Genomic DNA, 12,967 nt, shown 5'->3' on the forward strand with positions numbered 1-12,967 from the left:
TGCGCGCTGGCGAGAACCTTGTGATGTAGCTAAGATAAAAGACCAAATGATTGTACGGTTGACTTCAGCGTGCTTTAAATGATTACTTTGGCGACTAGCATGGCTGCCAGTACAAAAACGAAGATGACCATATGTTTCTCTAGAGCAGGGGTAAGTACATACATTTGCAGTAAATAAGATTGCTTTTGAGAGCTGAATTTTTTATTTTTTTTTAACTGAACTAAAAATCTCAAGATGTTTCATAACATGAACAATAATATGCTATGTGCCATACTGACTGGCTTTTTTCCACTTTACTGTTTGACTTCAGTAACTAATTACTAGTACTTTAAACACTCGGTGGCCACAACGCATCTTGGGCCGTCAAAATAGTCTGAATATCTTATTAGCGTGCAATATGTATCTTCATGACAGTAGGAAATGACAATAGTCTCTCCTTTTAGCACTGGAGCACACAATGGTGCTGGTGCTAGCTAACCAAACAGAGAAATGACAGCAGTCACCGTCAAAATAAAAGTGATAAAAGCGGCACGTTTCTAATGTGCGGTAATAATTGACAGATTTATGACTTTCTGTCGATCCCTGTGGGCCAGTCTGGAACGTGTCCAGGGCTGGATGTGGCACAAGGACTGTAGAATAAATGAATAAATCAGGTCTCTACGGTACTATGTAAATCGTTAAATTAGCACTGAGCTCTCCAAAAAGTTGCTTACATTTCCAAACTTAGCCTGTTCCACAACATACAGAGCGTTCAAAGCTTAAGAATAGAGGCAAGCAACGTCGCTTTGTTTCTTTCTCTGCTGAAAGTCTTGTTCTCTCTCTCCATATGTGGACATTACAGAGGAGCCCCAGTTTCCTTTTTAAAATGTCTCGTTACCGTTGATTTTTATAACTGAAATTTGCTCACTTTGACTCTTCATCACTTGGTAACAGCATCCACTCCAAACAGCGTTGCTAATGTGACCTGGTTGGGCTTTGTGTGCTCTCTGATCAAAAGAAGACAATGTTTTTATTTTATTTTATTTTTTTTTTTAGTTTGCAACCAGCCGGTCATTGGTCAAGGCCGATTTTAAAATTTGGAAATCGTCCCGGTCCGGTCACTGGTTGGTCTCTCGGTGCATCTCTAAGGATTTTGCATGGTTTTCTTTTTGGCCGCATGTTTGCCTACAGGGCCATTTTTCCTCTTTTTTTATTTTATCTTCTGCTTCCGATTCTCCTTCTGCTCCTGTAACCCGTTTCAGTAAATAAAGGTGTTTTTAAGTCCACGCTGTAGGAAAAAAATTAAAAAAAAAAAAAATCAACTCATAAAATGCTGCCCATTGACAGTTTATCTCCAAATTAAAGTAAAATGAAATGATGCTGTTGCATAAATATTTTACCCCCAAAGAACTTGAGTTGAAGTGCTTTCCCCTCTGACTGTCACCACCTTTATATTCTGTATCCCCCCCCCCTTATCTTTCCACTTTAGTTCACAGTTTGTGTAAGTACTGTTCTTTCACTCTTCTTCTTCTGTTCGTGACTTGCCTCAGTGTTGTCTTTTTGCATGCCTCTGCGCTGTCTCCCACATCGTGGTGAAAAGCAGTTGAAGGAAAAAACCCTCGCTGCGGTAATTTCCGCTTCACTCGGGTCGTGTCGTTGAGGTGAAACCCAGCGTAGCTCTTCTCCTGTAAAGTAAAGAAAATAAATAAATGGCTGCCATGTTGTGCTTTAGGCAGATTCAACAACGGCCGCGTTGTTGAAAGAGCTGTGGTGCGGTACATCATCCCCACACAGATGTTCCTCTCTCATCCAAAGTAGCTTTTTGGCTGGAATGCCGTCATCGATCAGTGGTTGGTGACTGATACCCTGGAGCCGGCGTAACTCTTCCAAATTGGCTGACGATGCATTGTTTTTGGCGCTCTCCGCTCCATCTTGGTTGCCCACCACTGTCCGTTATGGTGTTAATGTCCATCCGCGCAACGTCGTCTACGTCTCATGTTGTTGCTGACTGTGCGCGTTCTGTCACGGCAGGCTCCCAGCAGCCTCCTCGAAGCTCTGGAGCAGCATTTGGCCTCTTTGGAAGGGAAGAAAGTGAAAGACTCCACTGCAGCCAGCAGGTATTAGGAGCTCGCCGACATCGCCGCTGCTTTTCTATCTGTGTTGGATCGATAATGCTTGCTAATTTGCTTTTTATCCACTTCTTTTTTTTTTTTTTTTTTTTTTTTTTTTTTCTTTGGTCCTGCAGGGCCAGTACTCTATCAAACGCAGTGTCATCACTCGCCAGCACGGGGATGTCTTTCACCAAGGTGGATGAGCGGGAGAAGCAGGCGGCTCTGGAGGAGGAACAGGCCCGACTCAAAGCCCTCAAGGTCCGACCGAAGTTTGCTCCTATTTAGGGCTGAACAATTAATTGCATTTTCAATATAATCGTGATTTAAAAAAACGCAATTTCCAAATCGCAGAGGTCTGCAATTTTTGGCTATGTAACAATTGGGGAATTAGACACGTCCATTAGGTGTTGGTAATATGGGTTTGCTCCACATGGAAGGGAAAACAGTTGCAGTAGTGAGATAATCTAATTTTATTACTTGTTTTAGAGTGTGTATAATCATACATAGCATTAAGTTCTGGTCAATCAGTTTAATACATAGACTTGCTTGTTGGTTGCACTTTATGTTCAACAAGGATTGATGTCCAAATCAACTAAAAGCTGTTCTCTTGAATAATATTCTGATCAATAGAAACATTAAAAGTTCATATTTAAAAAAAGTCCTTGTTTACAAACATCTTTATTTAGAGGCCATTTTTGTTGCTTGTGGTTAATGCAGAGAAAAGTCAAAATTGCAATTTTGGTTGAAATATATCGTATTTTTTTTCTATCTTCTCAGGAGCAAAGACTCAAAGAGCTCTCGAAGAAGCCGTCCTTCTCCACCACCGATACGTCGCCGATCTCCACCACCGGGGGCACCATCAGCACAGCACCAACCATCGACCTCTTCTCCACACCCAGCTGCTCAAATGGGTACCGCTTGCACATACAGTGGCTCTACGTGTTATTTTTTTAAAAAAGACAGAGCTAGTGTGGGACTTATTTTGAATCGTAGTTTGTCCTTTTTGCTTGCAACCCTGTTAAAGTCATAAAATAATTTCGTCTTTTTAATATTTCATTTCTGAAAATCAACCTTTTAACTCCAGTGTGTTTTTATTCAGTGAGGGGAAAGAAATCCCATCTTTAAAAAAAAAATAGTTTTCAGCAAATCACGAGTGCTGTTATTGGTACCAGAGATGAGTCATTTTAAAATCATTTTAACTGAAGCACTTTTTGATTTATATTTGGCTTTTTTTTAATTTTTAAATTTTTTTTCAGTTTCCAATAATGCATGATGTACTGTTTCCTCGAGGGGTTAATATGGCAGCGCACAGCTGCTGGTAGCCTCTGGGCTGGTGGCTAAAAGCTCCTCATTTTACTCCCAGGCACAGTGAGGAAGTGTGGAAAAAATGTTTTAATGCATTTTTATTAATTTTTTTCTCCCAGACCTTTTCTCTCATCTTGAATTTTCTAAAGGAGGGAAAACTTCTAATGCTTAATTGACGAGTTTTATATTCAAATGTCAAACATTATCTTTGCTTTGCCACATCACTCTTTGATTTTTTTTTTTTTTTTTTACCCACCGGAATCTTTAATTGCTAACTAAATGCGTAAACATTCAAAGATCAGAAAGGACTTCAGACATTTTTAAATTCAGGTTGGCCTTTGGGTCCTTAGTAGATTGGATCTGGGTAAAATTACAATTAGTGGACTAAAATGGCATGTTTGTAGTGTTTTTACTATGAAATTAAAGTGCCAAGGTTTTAAAGATGCCGCTGTTCACAAACTGGATTTACTTTATGGTGCTCCAATGGTTTGCGACGGCAACAAAAGCTGCAGCTTTTGAAATCAAGATGGTTTAAGTTAGTCCAAATAGGAAACTGAAATTATCCCACACTCTAAAAATCAGAAGCAAATTTCTGCATGTTGGTTGTTTTGGGATTTTTAGGAATCAAGCAGTTCAAAGTAAAATTATTATTATTATTATTATTTATTTATTATTTTAATAAATTTTATTTATTTTATACCTCCGTGTCCAAAAGAAAACGCACCTGAGTGAGCAAAGCGTGTGTGTCTGTGTCTCTGCTGGCCTTTTAGTGTCATAAGCAATAGTTAATCCCATCGTATGAGTTGGGTTTCACAGAGGAGGATTTCCACTCTGTGAACAGTATCTTTAATTTAGCTTGATGGCCATTTACACATTTCCTGACATTTTTCAGATTTGCACTCTGAACATTGAACAAAGTATTTGCTAAAGGAGCCATTTTTTCCTCCAGTTGTCCTCAAACAACGTTGTTTTCTGATATGATGGTGTTTTTTGGTTGTTTTTTTTTTTCTCCTATCCGCAGTGCGGTCAAGATGGAGAGCGACCTTTTTGACCTGCAGCCGACCTTCCAGCCCTCCATGCAGTCGGCCTCCACAGGGCTGCCAGTGGCCACAGCGTGGGCAGGTAAACCTATTTTTTTCTCTCTCTCCTCTCGTCATCCTCCAACCAACGTCGCGGCTCTAGACTTTGGCTCTGCATGCTATCCTTCTCTTGTTGCTGTTGTCTGACTCTGATATCCACCTCTCCTCTCTACTCTTTTCTGTTTTTTGTTTTTTTTATTGTTTTTTTCTGTCTCTCTCTTCTCTTTCCTCTGCCTGCATAGATCCTTTCACCTCTACTGAAGCTGGAGATGATTCCATGCCAAACCTTAACCCTTTCCTGTCAAAACTCGTTGTCGATGCCACTCACTTACCTGTCGTGTCTTCAGACGGTGTTAGCTTTTCCTCTAGGACATCTGGTCATGAAATGTTTGGTGGTAACAACTCATTTTGTTTTCTCTGTCTCTCTTGTTCATGTATCTGTAGTGAAGCGCATGATTACCCTGCATGCTTAATGTTCTGCTGTAGTCCTGAATACTTTTGTATGTGCAGACGTTTTCCTCTGCCTATACTTATTGTTCATACCAAGCTCAGATTTTTGGGGATGTCCCAATCCTGATTAATGGAAAATCCCACCCGTTGCTTCTTTTATGGTGCATTCGAGTACAACCCGTACACAGAATTACCTTTTTTATATAAAAACGGCTCTAAAGGGATTTAAAAATGTTACATCAAAACTCTGCTCAGTCTCATTCTTTAAGCAACGTTTACCTTTTTTTTTTTTTTAGGTAGCTTTATTGTTAGGTAGCTTTATTGTTGTAGAATAATCTTTATTTACCAACCAAATCAAACCAAATCTCTAGTGAGCCTTAAAGACAAGTTTTTAAAAAGCAAGAACTTATTAAGATCAAATAATCTGAAACCGTTAACCATCTCTGTTTACCGATGATTCTAGTAAGACTTTTTTTTTTCTTGGCCAACGCATTCTTTAAAGCCTGCACACGTTCATGAAACTTTAAGTTATAAGTCACTGAATATTTTAAAAACTTATCCACGCAGCTGAAATATCGACACATTCTTGTCACAACTTTTAGAGCGGTTATATTGCAATATCGCCGACTATTAGGGCTGGGCGATATGGCTCTAAAATTATTTTATTATACCAAATCCGATTAATCGTTTTATTTTTTTTCTTGTTTTGTTTGACAAAAATAGATTAAAGAAATTATTTGCAAAACGTGCTTTTTTCTCAAGCATTTTGTCTGGGAGTTCACCTGACGAAATACAGACAAAATCAAGCCGTGAAACATGCTTGTAAATCAAGATGGCTGCCATTGTAAACAATGAAGATATTTCCAAATGTTTGCTGCTAGTGGTACTATGCAATGAGACATAACTTCACTTTGTGTGTATAAATTCAAAACTATCTTAAAGTTTAAGGGGCCTTGTCTTATGGTTAAAAAAAAAAACTTCCTCTTTACAATATTTTGACAGTAAATAGGGTGTTTTCAGCTGACGTCACGCTCACGTGACTACTCAGCGCGTCCGCCATATTGGGTGGCAGTCGTTTCGCACCGTTGACCTGCATTGTATGACGCCTTAGGCAGTATTGAAAGTGAACAATGGGGAAAACGTGTTTAATGGTTGGTTGCACGGCCCGTGGAGGTGGAGATCAACGCTTTCTATCGCCTACCAGCCGTAATAGTGAATCAGTGTGAAAAAAAAAAAACAGCTGTCTGAACAACGCCGTCACCTATGGCTGACACGGATATCCAGGTCCGATTTGGACGGTGTTAAGCTGGAATACGCCAGAGTCTGCGGTGCTCACTTTGTCACAGGTAATTAACTGTTAAGTATTTAAAACATATAAGAAGAATATATTAATAATAGGGCTTGGGCGTTATGACTTATTACTTTCCACGGCTGTCGTGTTGACTGCCTCCGCCGCCTCTACTGCCTATTACTACCGCATACTGTACTCCCTCTCTCAGCCGTGTTTTAATTTGATTAATTTCACCTTAACTTGATTTCAACCATGGTAAACCGTTGCTGTATTGTGGGCTGTAACAGCGCAACACATGATCGCCATGGGAAAAACATAGAAACAGATTAATTTTCCACCGCTTTCCTGCCTGGAGGCGCAACCACGGAGAACAACTGTTAGCGATAACAAAGAGTCGTCGGCTCGCTTGGATCGTGGCTGTAAGTCGACCGAACATAACTTTCCACAGTATCCCGATGTCAATGAGAGTGTGTTCTAAACGTTTGAAACACATAGCAGCTAGTTAAAAGTACATTACATGCGTGAGTGGTTGTTAGCGCTAACGGTTAGCATGTGCTAACCCGTCTGAGCGCAGCTTACCTTTGAACGAGTTACAGAGATAACAAAGAGATCGTCGGCTCGCTTGGATCGCGGCTGTAAGACCGAACATAACTTTCCACAGTATCCCGATGTCAATGAGAGTGTGTTCTAAACGTTTGAAACACATAGCAGCAAGTTAAAAGTACATTACATGCGCGAGTGGTTGTTAGCGCTAACGGTTAGCATGTGCTAACCCGTCTGTACGCAGCTTACCTTTGAACGAGTTGCTGTGTTCCCACTGTTTGCTGGCTTTATGATCTGCAGCTCCTACCGGCGCCAATACGGTAAATACAACTTAATTTTGCACTGGTCATTGTTCTGCTTAAATAATTAAAGCCGCGAGCGGCGTCGATCGGCCTTGCAGCCAAGCGCCTTCGCGCACCGCCCGCCGGCGGCGGGCGGTGCAACACATTTGCGTCGGATTGTTTACATTTTTACCATCTTATTAAAACTCACCCGTCCACGTATGATGGCGATTTCCTTGATGTACATAACCAGATGTGAACTGGTTGTGAGCCTCTAGATCCTTGTAAGCTCTCATTTCCTCAAGAGTGTGCAGAGGGTTTTCACCGAACACCAGGTAATGCACTATGTCGCCGTGCTCTACATTTGGCCAATCATCTGGATTACGGCTAAACAAGGCACCGTGGAGGGCATACGGGTCCATATGGTCGATCACGGAACATTTCCTCAGATATACGTCCTTATCTGGTCGCTCTAGCGTGCTGGCGTACTTATCCATTCGCGATACGATAATACGTGTAAGACAACTAGAGATAAGGAAGTGTGCCACCCAATATGGCGGACCGGAAGTTGGCCAGTGACGTCAGTGAAAACACCCTATTGTCAAAACATATATTCAGCATTGCATTCTATTCTCTTCATGGAGAACCAGTGAAATCCCAATTTCTTCGCCAAAAATGAAATCTTAATAAATTGTAAATTTGAATGAATCGACTAAATCGATTTATCGCCCAGCCCTACCGACTATATATCTGACATCTTGTGTGTATAATCCAGATTAGATCCATGTCCTGCTTTTTATGCCCATTTAGCTTTCAGCTCCTCCTCCTCCGTTCTTGACCAGTTTGGTGTTGCATTGTAGTGCTCAGATGCTGTAGAGCTTTAAGTTGAAACCTGTTCTTACACTATTTTTGATTCTCCAGATCGTTACAATCCCTTTACTGACACAAACTCATCAGTTTCAACCAATTACAAACGCACAGTGCGGATAGAACACTCCGTCTCAGGTACTATGATGGCTCACTGCCTTAACCTATGTTTGCTGGCAAACATAGACTCCCATCCAAAACTCCCCAGAGCCATTATTGTAATACTTATAACACACTTATTACAATTAAAGGATGAGTTTTACATTTTGGGACTTTAAAAAAAAAAAAAAACTTATTAATGTCCAAAGTACATTGATGCATTGAAGCAACTCCTATATAAACACAAAGCCACTAAATGTGTAAAAGGGGTCCCTTCTCCAAACCAGATCATCATTTCCTCCTTGTTGATGCAATAAACTCTTCTGAAAAATACATTCTGGACAAACTGTGGTGCTCCGCAGTTTGAGAACCACTGCTTTTAATGAACGTTTCACATGTTTGCTGACAAGGTCAGCTTTGTTTTGTGTATGAAAATATATTTATGGAAGAAATTTTCTAATTATATTCCAAATTGAAAAAGAAAATCACTAAAGAGTGATTTAAAAAGACATTCTTATATCTGATTAAGTTCAAACATTTATCCAGCTGGTGTCAAATTAAATCAAAAGAATGGTCTTTTCAATGGAAATGTGTTTTTAGTTAAAGGTTAACAATGTCCAATGCCGGCATGAAACATATCCATAAATTTCACAATCTGCGCCAACACTGGTAGCCATTAACTTAATTACGTTTTTTGATCTTTTTGATCATCTTAAGACCTGTGTGTAAATGATTGCCATCTGTTGGATTAATGTCAAATCTTGATTAATTTACATACAAGCGCAGTTAAAAATTAAACCAATGATCAGGTTTTAAGAAGACCACAAATGAAGAAAATTATTAGCCTAAAGCCTTAGAACAGAGTGTTTTTGTATGAGCTTTTAAATAAAAGGCTACTAAGGTGAGATGAGCTGGTGTGGAGGGGGGGGGGGATCTGTAATATCGCTGCCGTTTCAGATGCTGCTGCCGATCTTCTGATTAATCATCTGCCACCCTTTATGTTAAAGTCTCATGCAGCATTTCAAAATCTTTGTCACAACAAATTCCCAAAATGTTCAACTTTTTCCTTTAATACTGTGTGGGTTTGCAAAATTGTTGTGTTGCAATACTTGATTTCTTTTGGATTTTTAACAACGCTTTAAAAAAAAGGACAGAAAACGACTTTGATTTAGGAAAATGAAGGCCATTTTCTTTCTTTCTGCATTGCTGCTGTCATTCCTTGGCTGTTTCTGACCTGTCCTTGAAATCCTTTTATTCCTCTTTTCTCCCCTCCTTATCTCGCTGCTTCATGCGGCCTGTCAGACTCCTTCTGTGGTCCAGTGTCCGTTGCTCAGCATCTCCCACATCAGGCTCCTTTTCCCACTGAGCCCTCTACTGTAGCAGGTCTATTCAGAGGTAGAGTATTCTAGGCTCTCTCTCCGCCACATCAAATCTAATTTTCTGCTCTGCTTAAGGAATCCTGCTTGTTTGCAGTTCAGGAATCTTGTCTGGAAATGCACTCCCCTCCTGTTACTCTGTTAGTCAGCTTTCGTGTCTCTTTCCAAAGAATACTCGACGCCTCAGGCCCCTCCGCAGCCGCCAGCAGGGGGACTACAGGTGGACTTTGAGTCCGTTTTTGGAAACAAAGCCGCCGGAAGTGGGAGCCTCAACTCTGATGGTGAGGATTTTATTTGTAAAGAAACCAAGAATCTTTTATTTTATTTTTATTTATCTTTTATTTATTTTATACACAGACACCAGTCCAGGAAGTACACGGATAATGTAACACGCAGACAAAACAGAATTTTTTTTTTTATGAGACTGAATCTGTTAAGTGCAACAACGATCTGTCTTTTAGGTAGAATATGCTTAATGTTCTGCAGACAACAAATTATTCTCTGTGTCGATCCAGCGCCTTTCAAAAACATTAATCTAGTCAGCACTGACTGGCTTTTCAAGCTGCAGAGATCCACTGCTCAGGTGGGGCAATCTCTCAACAGGACAACCATTACCATATTTTTCAGACTATAAATCACACTTTTTTATTTTTTATAGTTTGGCCAATCCTGCGACTTGTATTCAGTTGCGACTTGTGTATCAAATTTAAACTGGTAATTCATACTGACCAGCATGAACCAAGGAGTAAACATTACCGTCTATAGCCACAAGAGGGCGCTCTAGGCTTGTGAAAACTATCCTGCTCTTGTATCACTTGAAAATTAATGTAAACATTAACTTATAGATGACACAGACTGAACACATGTGTATGTTGTGTCACTGCTTCAGTCTGCATTCACGCAGGGGAGCGTTCTGTGGAGCAGACCGCAACAGAACCCCGTTATTTGGCTGTCTGTGAAGCTAATACCAGCTCACGCGGTTTACAGCTACGCTGATGCATGTGGGCGTTATGTTGCTCTGAAGCATTCGTGTCGTACTGTTAGCTTAGCACGTAGCAACGTTACGCTGACTTATTGCGCTTGGATTCAACTTTGCCGGTTGGAGTTGCTTATTTACTCCATTTATTCTCCGAGGTTCCATGTTATTCAGCCGGTGGTGGATGCAGCTGTGTAATTTAATAAATTGGCTCACCAGATTAAATGCCAGTTTTTAGTCTTGGATTGTGTGAAATAAATGCATATAGTCCAGTGCGACATATACATTTATATTTTGGCACATTTTTTGACTGATACGACTTCCGGAGCGACTCATAGTATAAAAAATACGGTAGTCATATATTCCATAAATCTGACTATTAAGGAAGGGAAGTTAAAGGAAAAACCTAGACTGTGCTCTGTAGGGGACACAGACCAAACTGGACTAACACCTTTTTAGGAGAGTCTCCCCATTAGAGCATTTTAAGTGATTTAGAAAAGAGACTTGTGTCACAAATGTTCACTTTGTTACTGTGAACTTTCCCAATATGTTCTGTGGCTTCAGTGTATGACATCGGTCTCCTTGGTATATGTTTTAGGCTCTTTGTCTCCTGAGCGTTAGGGTAAAACAAACGTCATATAATTTTAGAGATGAGAAAACAAAGCGCAGTGGTGTTGTGTTTTTCTTGGATAAAAGATAAACGTTTGCTTTAATTAGCCATGTTCCTCCCCCCCCCCCCCCCCCCCCCCCCCCCATCAGATCTTGCTGGAGGCATCCTGAAGCCGACTCTCGCCGGCTCCAACCAGCTGTCCAATCAGCAGCCTGAGAAGCTCGTGTCAGACGACCTTGACTCTTCCCTGGCCAACCTCGTCGGCAGTGAGTATGGCGCTTTATATTCATCTGCGCTAATGAACACGCGCCTTCATTAGCAGTGAAAACGGCCAAAATACTTGAGACTAACCGCTGCTTGATGAATGTTGCTTTCCAGACCTGGGCATTGGAAACGGCACAATGAAGAAGTAAGTGATGGTCCACGGTGCGCCGTGCGTGTTTCAGCTCTGTGCGCGCCGCCAGCGGCTGCTAACCCGAGCTCTGTCCGTCCACAGCGACATCCACTGGAGCCAGCCGGGGGAGAAGAGGATGACCGGCGGCACCAACTGGCAACCGAAGGCGGCGCCCAACACGACCTGGAACCCCGTCTCCATGGTGACACAGACATGCACATCTTATTGTTTTCCATCAGCCTCCGCCGTGCTCCTCTTCAGTTTTTGCCCTCGAACCAAAACTTTACAGGAGGCTAAGATTCGTTTTGCTGAAACAATTTTAGAGAAAGCCATGAATGCACAGTGCCTTTGAAAGTATTCACACCCCCTCTTTTACATTTTACAGGCTCCAACCTCAATATGTTTCATTATTATGTGACAGAAAAATACCTTTTCAGTGCCTTTGTAAGGGAAAGGGAATGTTACTTTTTATTTTCTTCCATCAAATTCACTTAGGAAAAAGCATCTATAAAGTGTGGCATGTATTTGCATTCAACCCTCATGGGTCAAAACTGCAGAGCCACTTTTTACTGCAAGTGCATCATTTGGGGCCTGTCTCTACCAGCTTTGAACATCATGGGCTGGAAACGGTCCCATTTTCTGCTTTGCAAACAGCTCAAGCTCAGCCAGATCGAACGGAGAGATCCTGTGAACATCAGTTTTCAGGTCTTCATTAGATTATCATCTGATTTAGCTCTGAACTCTGACTGGGCCATTCTCACAGTTTGGTTTAAACAATTTCACTGCATCCTCCAGCATTAGCTTTTGATTTTGCTGTTGGTTTTCTCTGATCCAAAAGGTCACTGAGTCTAAATTTTACACATGCAAGAACCAAAAAATATAAAAGGCTGGTATCTCTTGCAGGCTTTTAGTTTTCTACCAGGATTGGCCTTTTTTTTAACACCATATTTTTTCTGATCATCTTTAACCCTCATCCATGTTCTGCTGAAAGGAAAACACCCCACAGCATGATTATGCCACCCTCGTGTATCACCAAAGGGGGGGTGCATTCAGAATTATGTGCATTTAGTTTTCCGTCAGTGTTTTGCATATGAACTAAGATATCAAATTTAAGGGGTTTTGAATACTTTTACAAGGCTCTGTAAATTAGTGGCTTGAATTAGCAGTGTTTGAGCAGAAAGGCATCAGAACCATGGACAGCGGCTCTTGTCTCTGGTCTACGAGTACACCAACGCTTTATTGGGATTTCCTTCTCAAAATGGCGTTCTTTGGCGAAGGTGCAAGGTCTCTGCTCAGCATGGAGGGGAGACATTAAGCAAAGTAGAGAAAATATAAAAGGTCAAACGTTTTGTTTGACATTTCAAATCTCAAATTATAAAATAAATACTGCTGTGTTTTCGCTTCACACTTTAAGTTTTACATCTCTACCATTTCAGAGACTTTGATCAAAGGTTTTCATCCTAGTCTTTACTTATTGTTTTTTGTGTGTGTTTCTTGACTGAGACGCTTTTCCTTGTGTATACACCTATCTGCACTTGGTGCTAATGAGTCTGAGATGCATCCACCAAACTAAGATTTTTCCTATAAACGTTTGTTCATGCCGTTT

General features: G+C 40.9%; 1 protein-coding gene across 8 annotated transcripts in view; it reads left to right on the forward strand.

Annotated features, from left to right (window-relative positions):
- Positions 1-12,967, forward strand: part of picalmb (phosphatidylinositol binding clathrin assembly protein b) — a 35,493-nt gene that overhangs the window by 16,196 nt on the left and 6,330 nt on the right. For 2 of the 8 annotated variants that reach the window (XM_036150058.1, XM_036150055.1), the window contains exons 9-20: positions 1,469-1,480; positions 2,011-2,096; positions 2,225-2,348; positions 2,868-3,001; positions 4,417-4,517; positions 4,717-4,869; positions 7,961-8,044; positions 9,308-9,400; positions 9,552-9,662; positions 11,117-11,233; positions 11,346-11,376; positions 11,464-11,563. In XM_036150058.1, coding sequence (XP_036005951.1) covers positions 1,469-1,480; positions 2,011-2,096; positions 2,225-2,348; positions 2,868-3,001; positions 4,417-4,517; positions 4,717-4,869; positions 7,961-8,044; positions 9,308-9,400; positions 9,552-9,662; positions 11,117-11,233; positions 11,346-11,376; positions 11,464-11,563 — 1,146 coding nt within the window. The remainder of the gene's footprint in view (positions 1-1,468; positions 1,481-2,010; positions 2,097-2,224; positions 2,349-2,867; positions 3,002-4,416; positions 4,518-4,716; positions 4,870-7,960; positions 8,045-9,307; positions 9,401-9,551; positions 9,663-11,116; positions 11,234-11,345; positions 11,377-11,463; positions 11,564-12,967) is intronic. The other 6 variants (XM_036150059.1, XM_036150060.1, XM_036150057.1 and 3 more) reach the window with 6 other exon arrangements.

Source organism: Fundulus heteroclitus, chromosome 18 (assembly GCF_011125445.2).
Source record: "Fundulus heteroclitus isolate FHET01 chromosome 18, MU-UCD_Fhet_4.1, whole genome shotgun sequence".
Lineage (NCBI taxonomy): Eukaryota > Metazoa > Chordata > Actinopteri > Cyprinodontiformes > Fundulidae > Fundulus > Fundulus heteroclitus.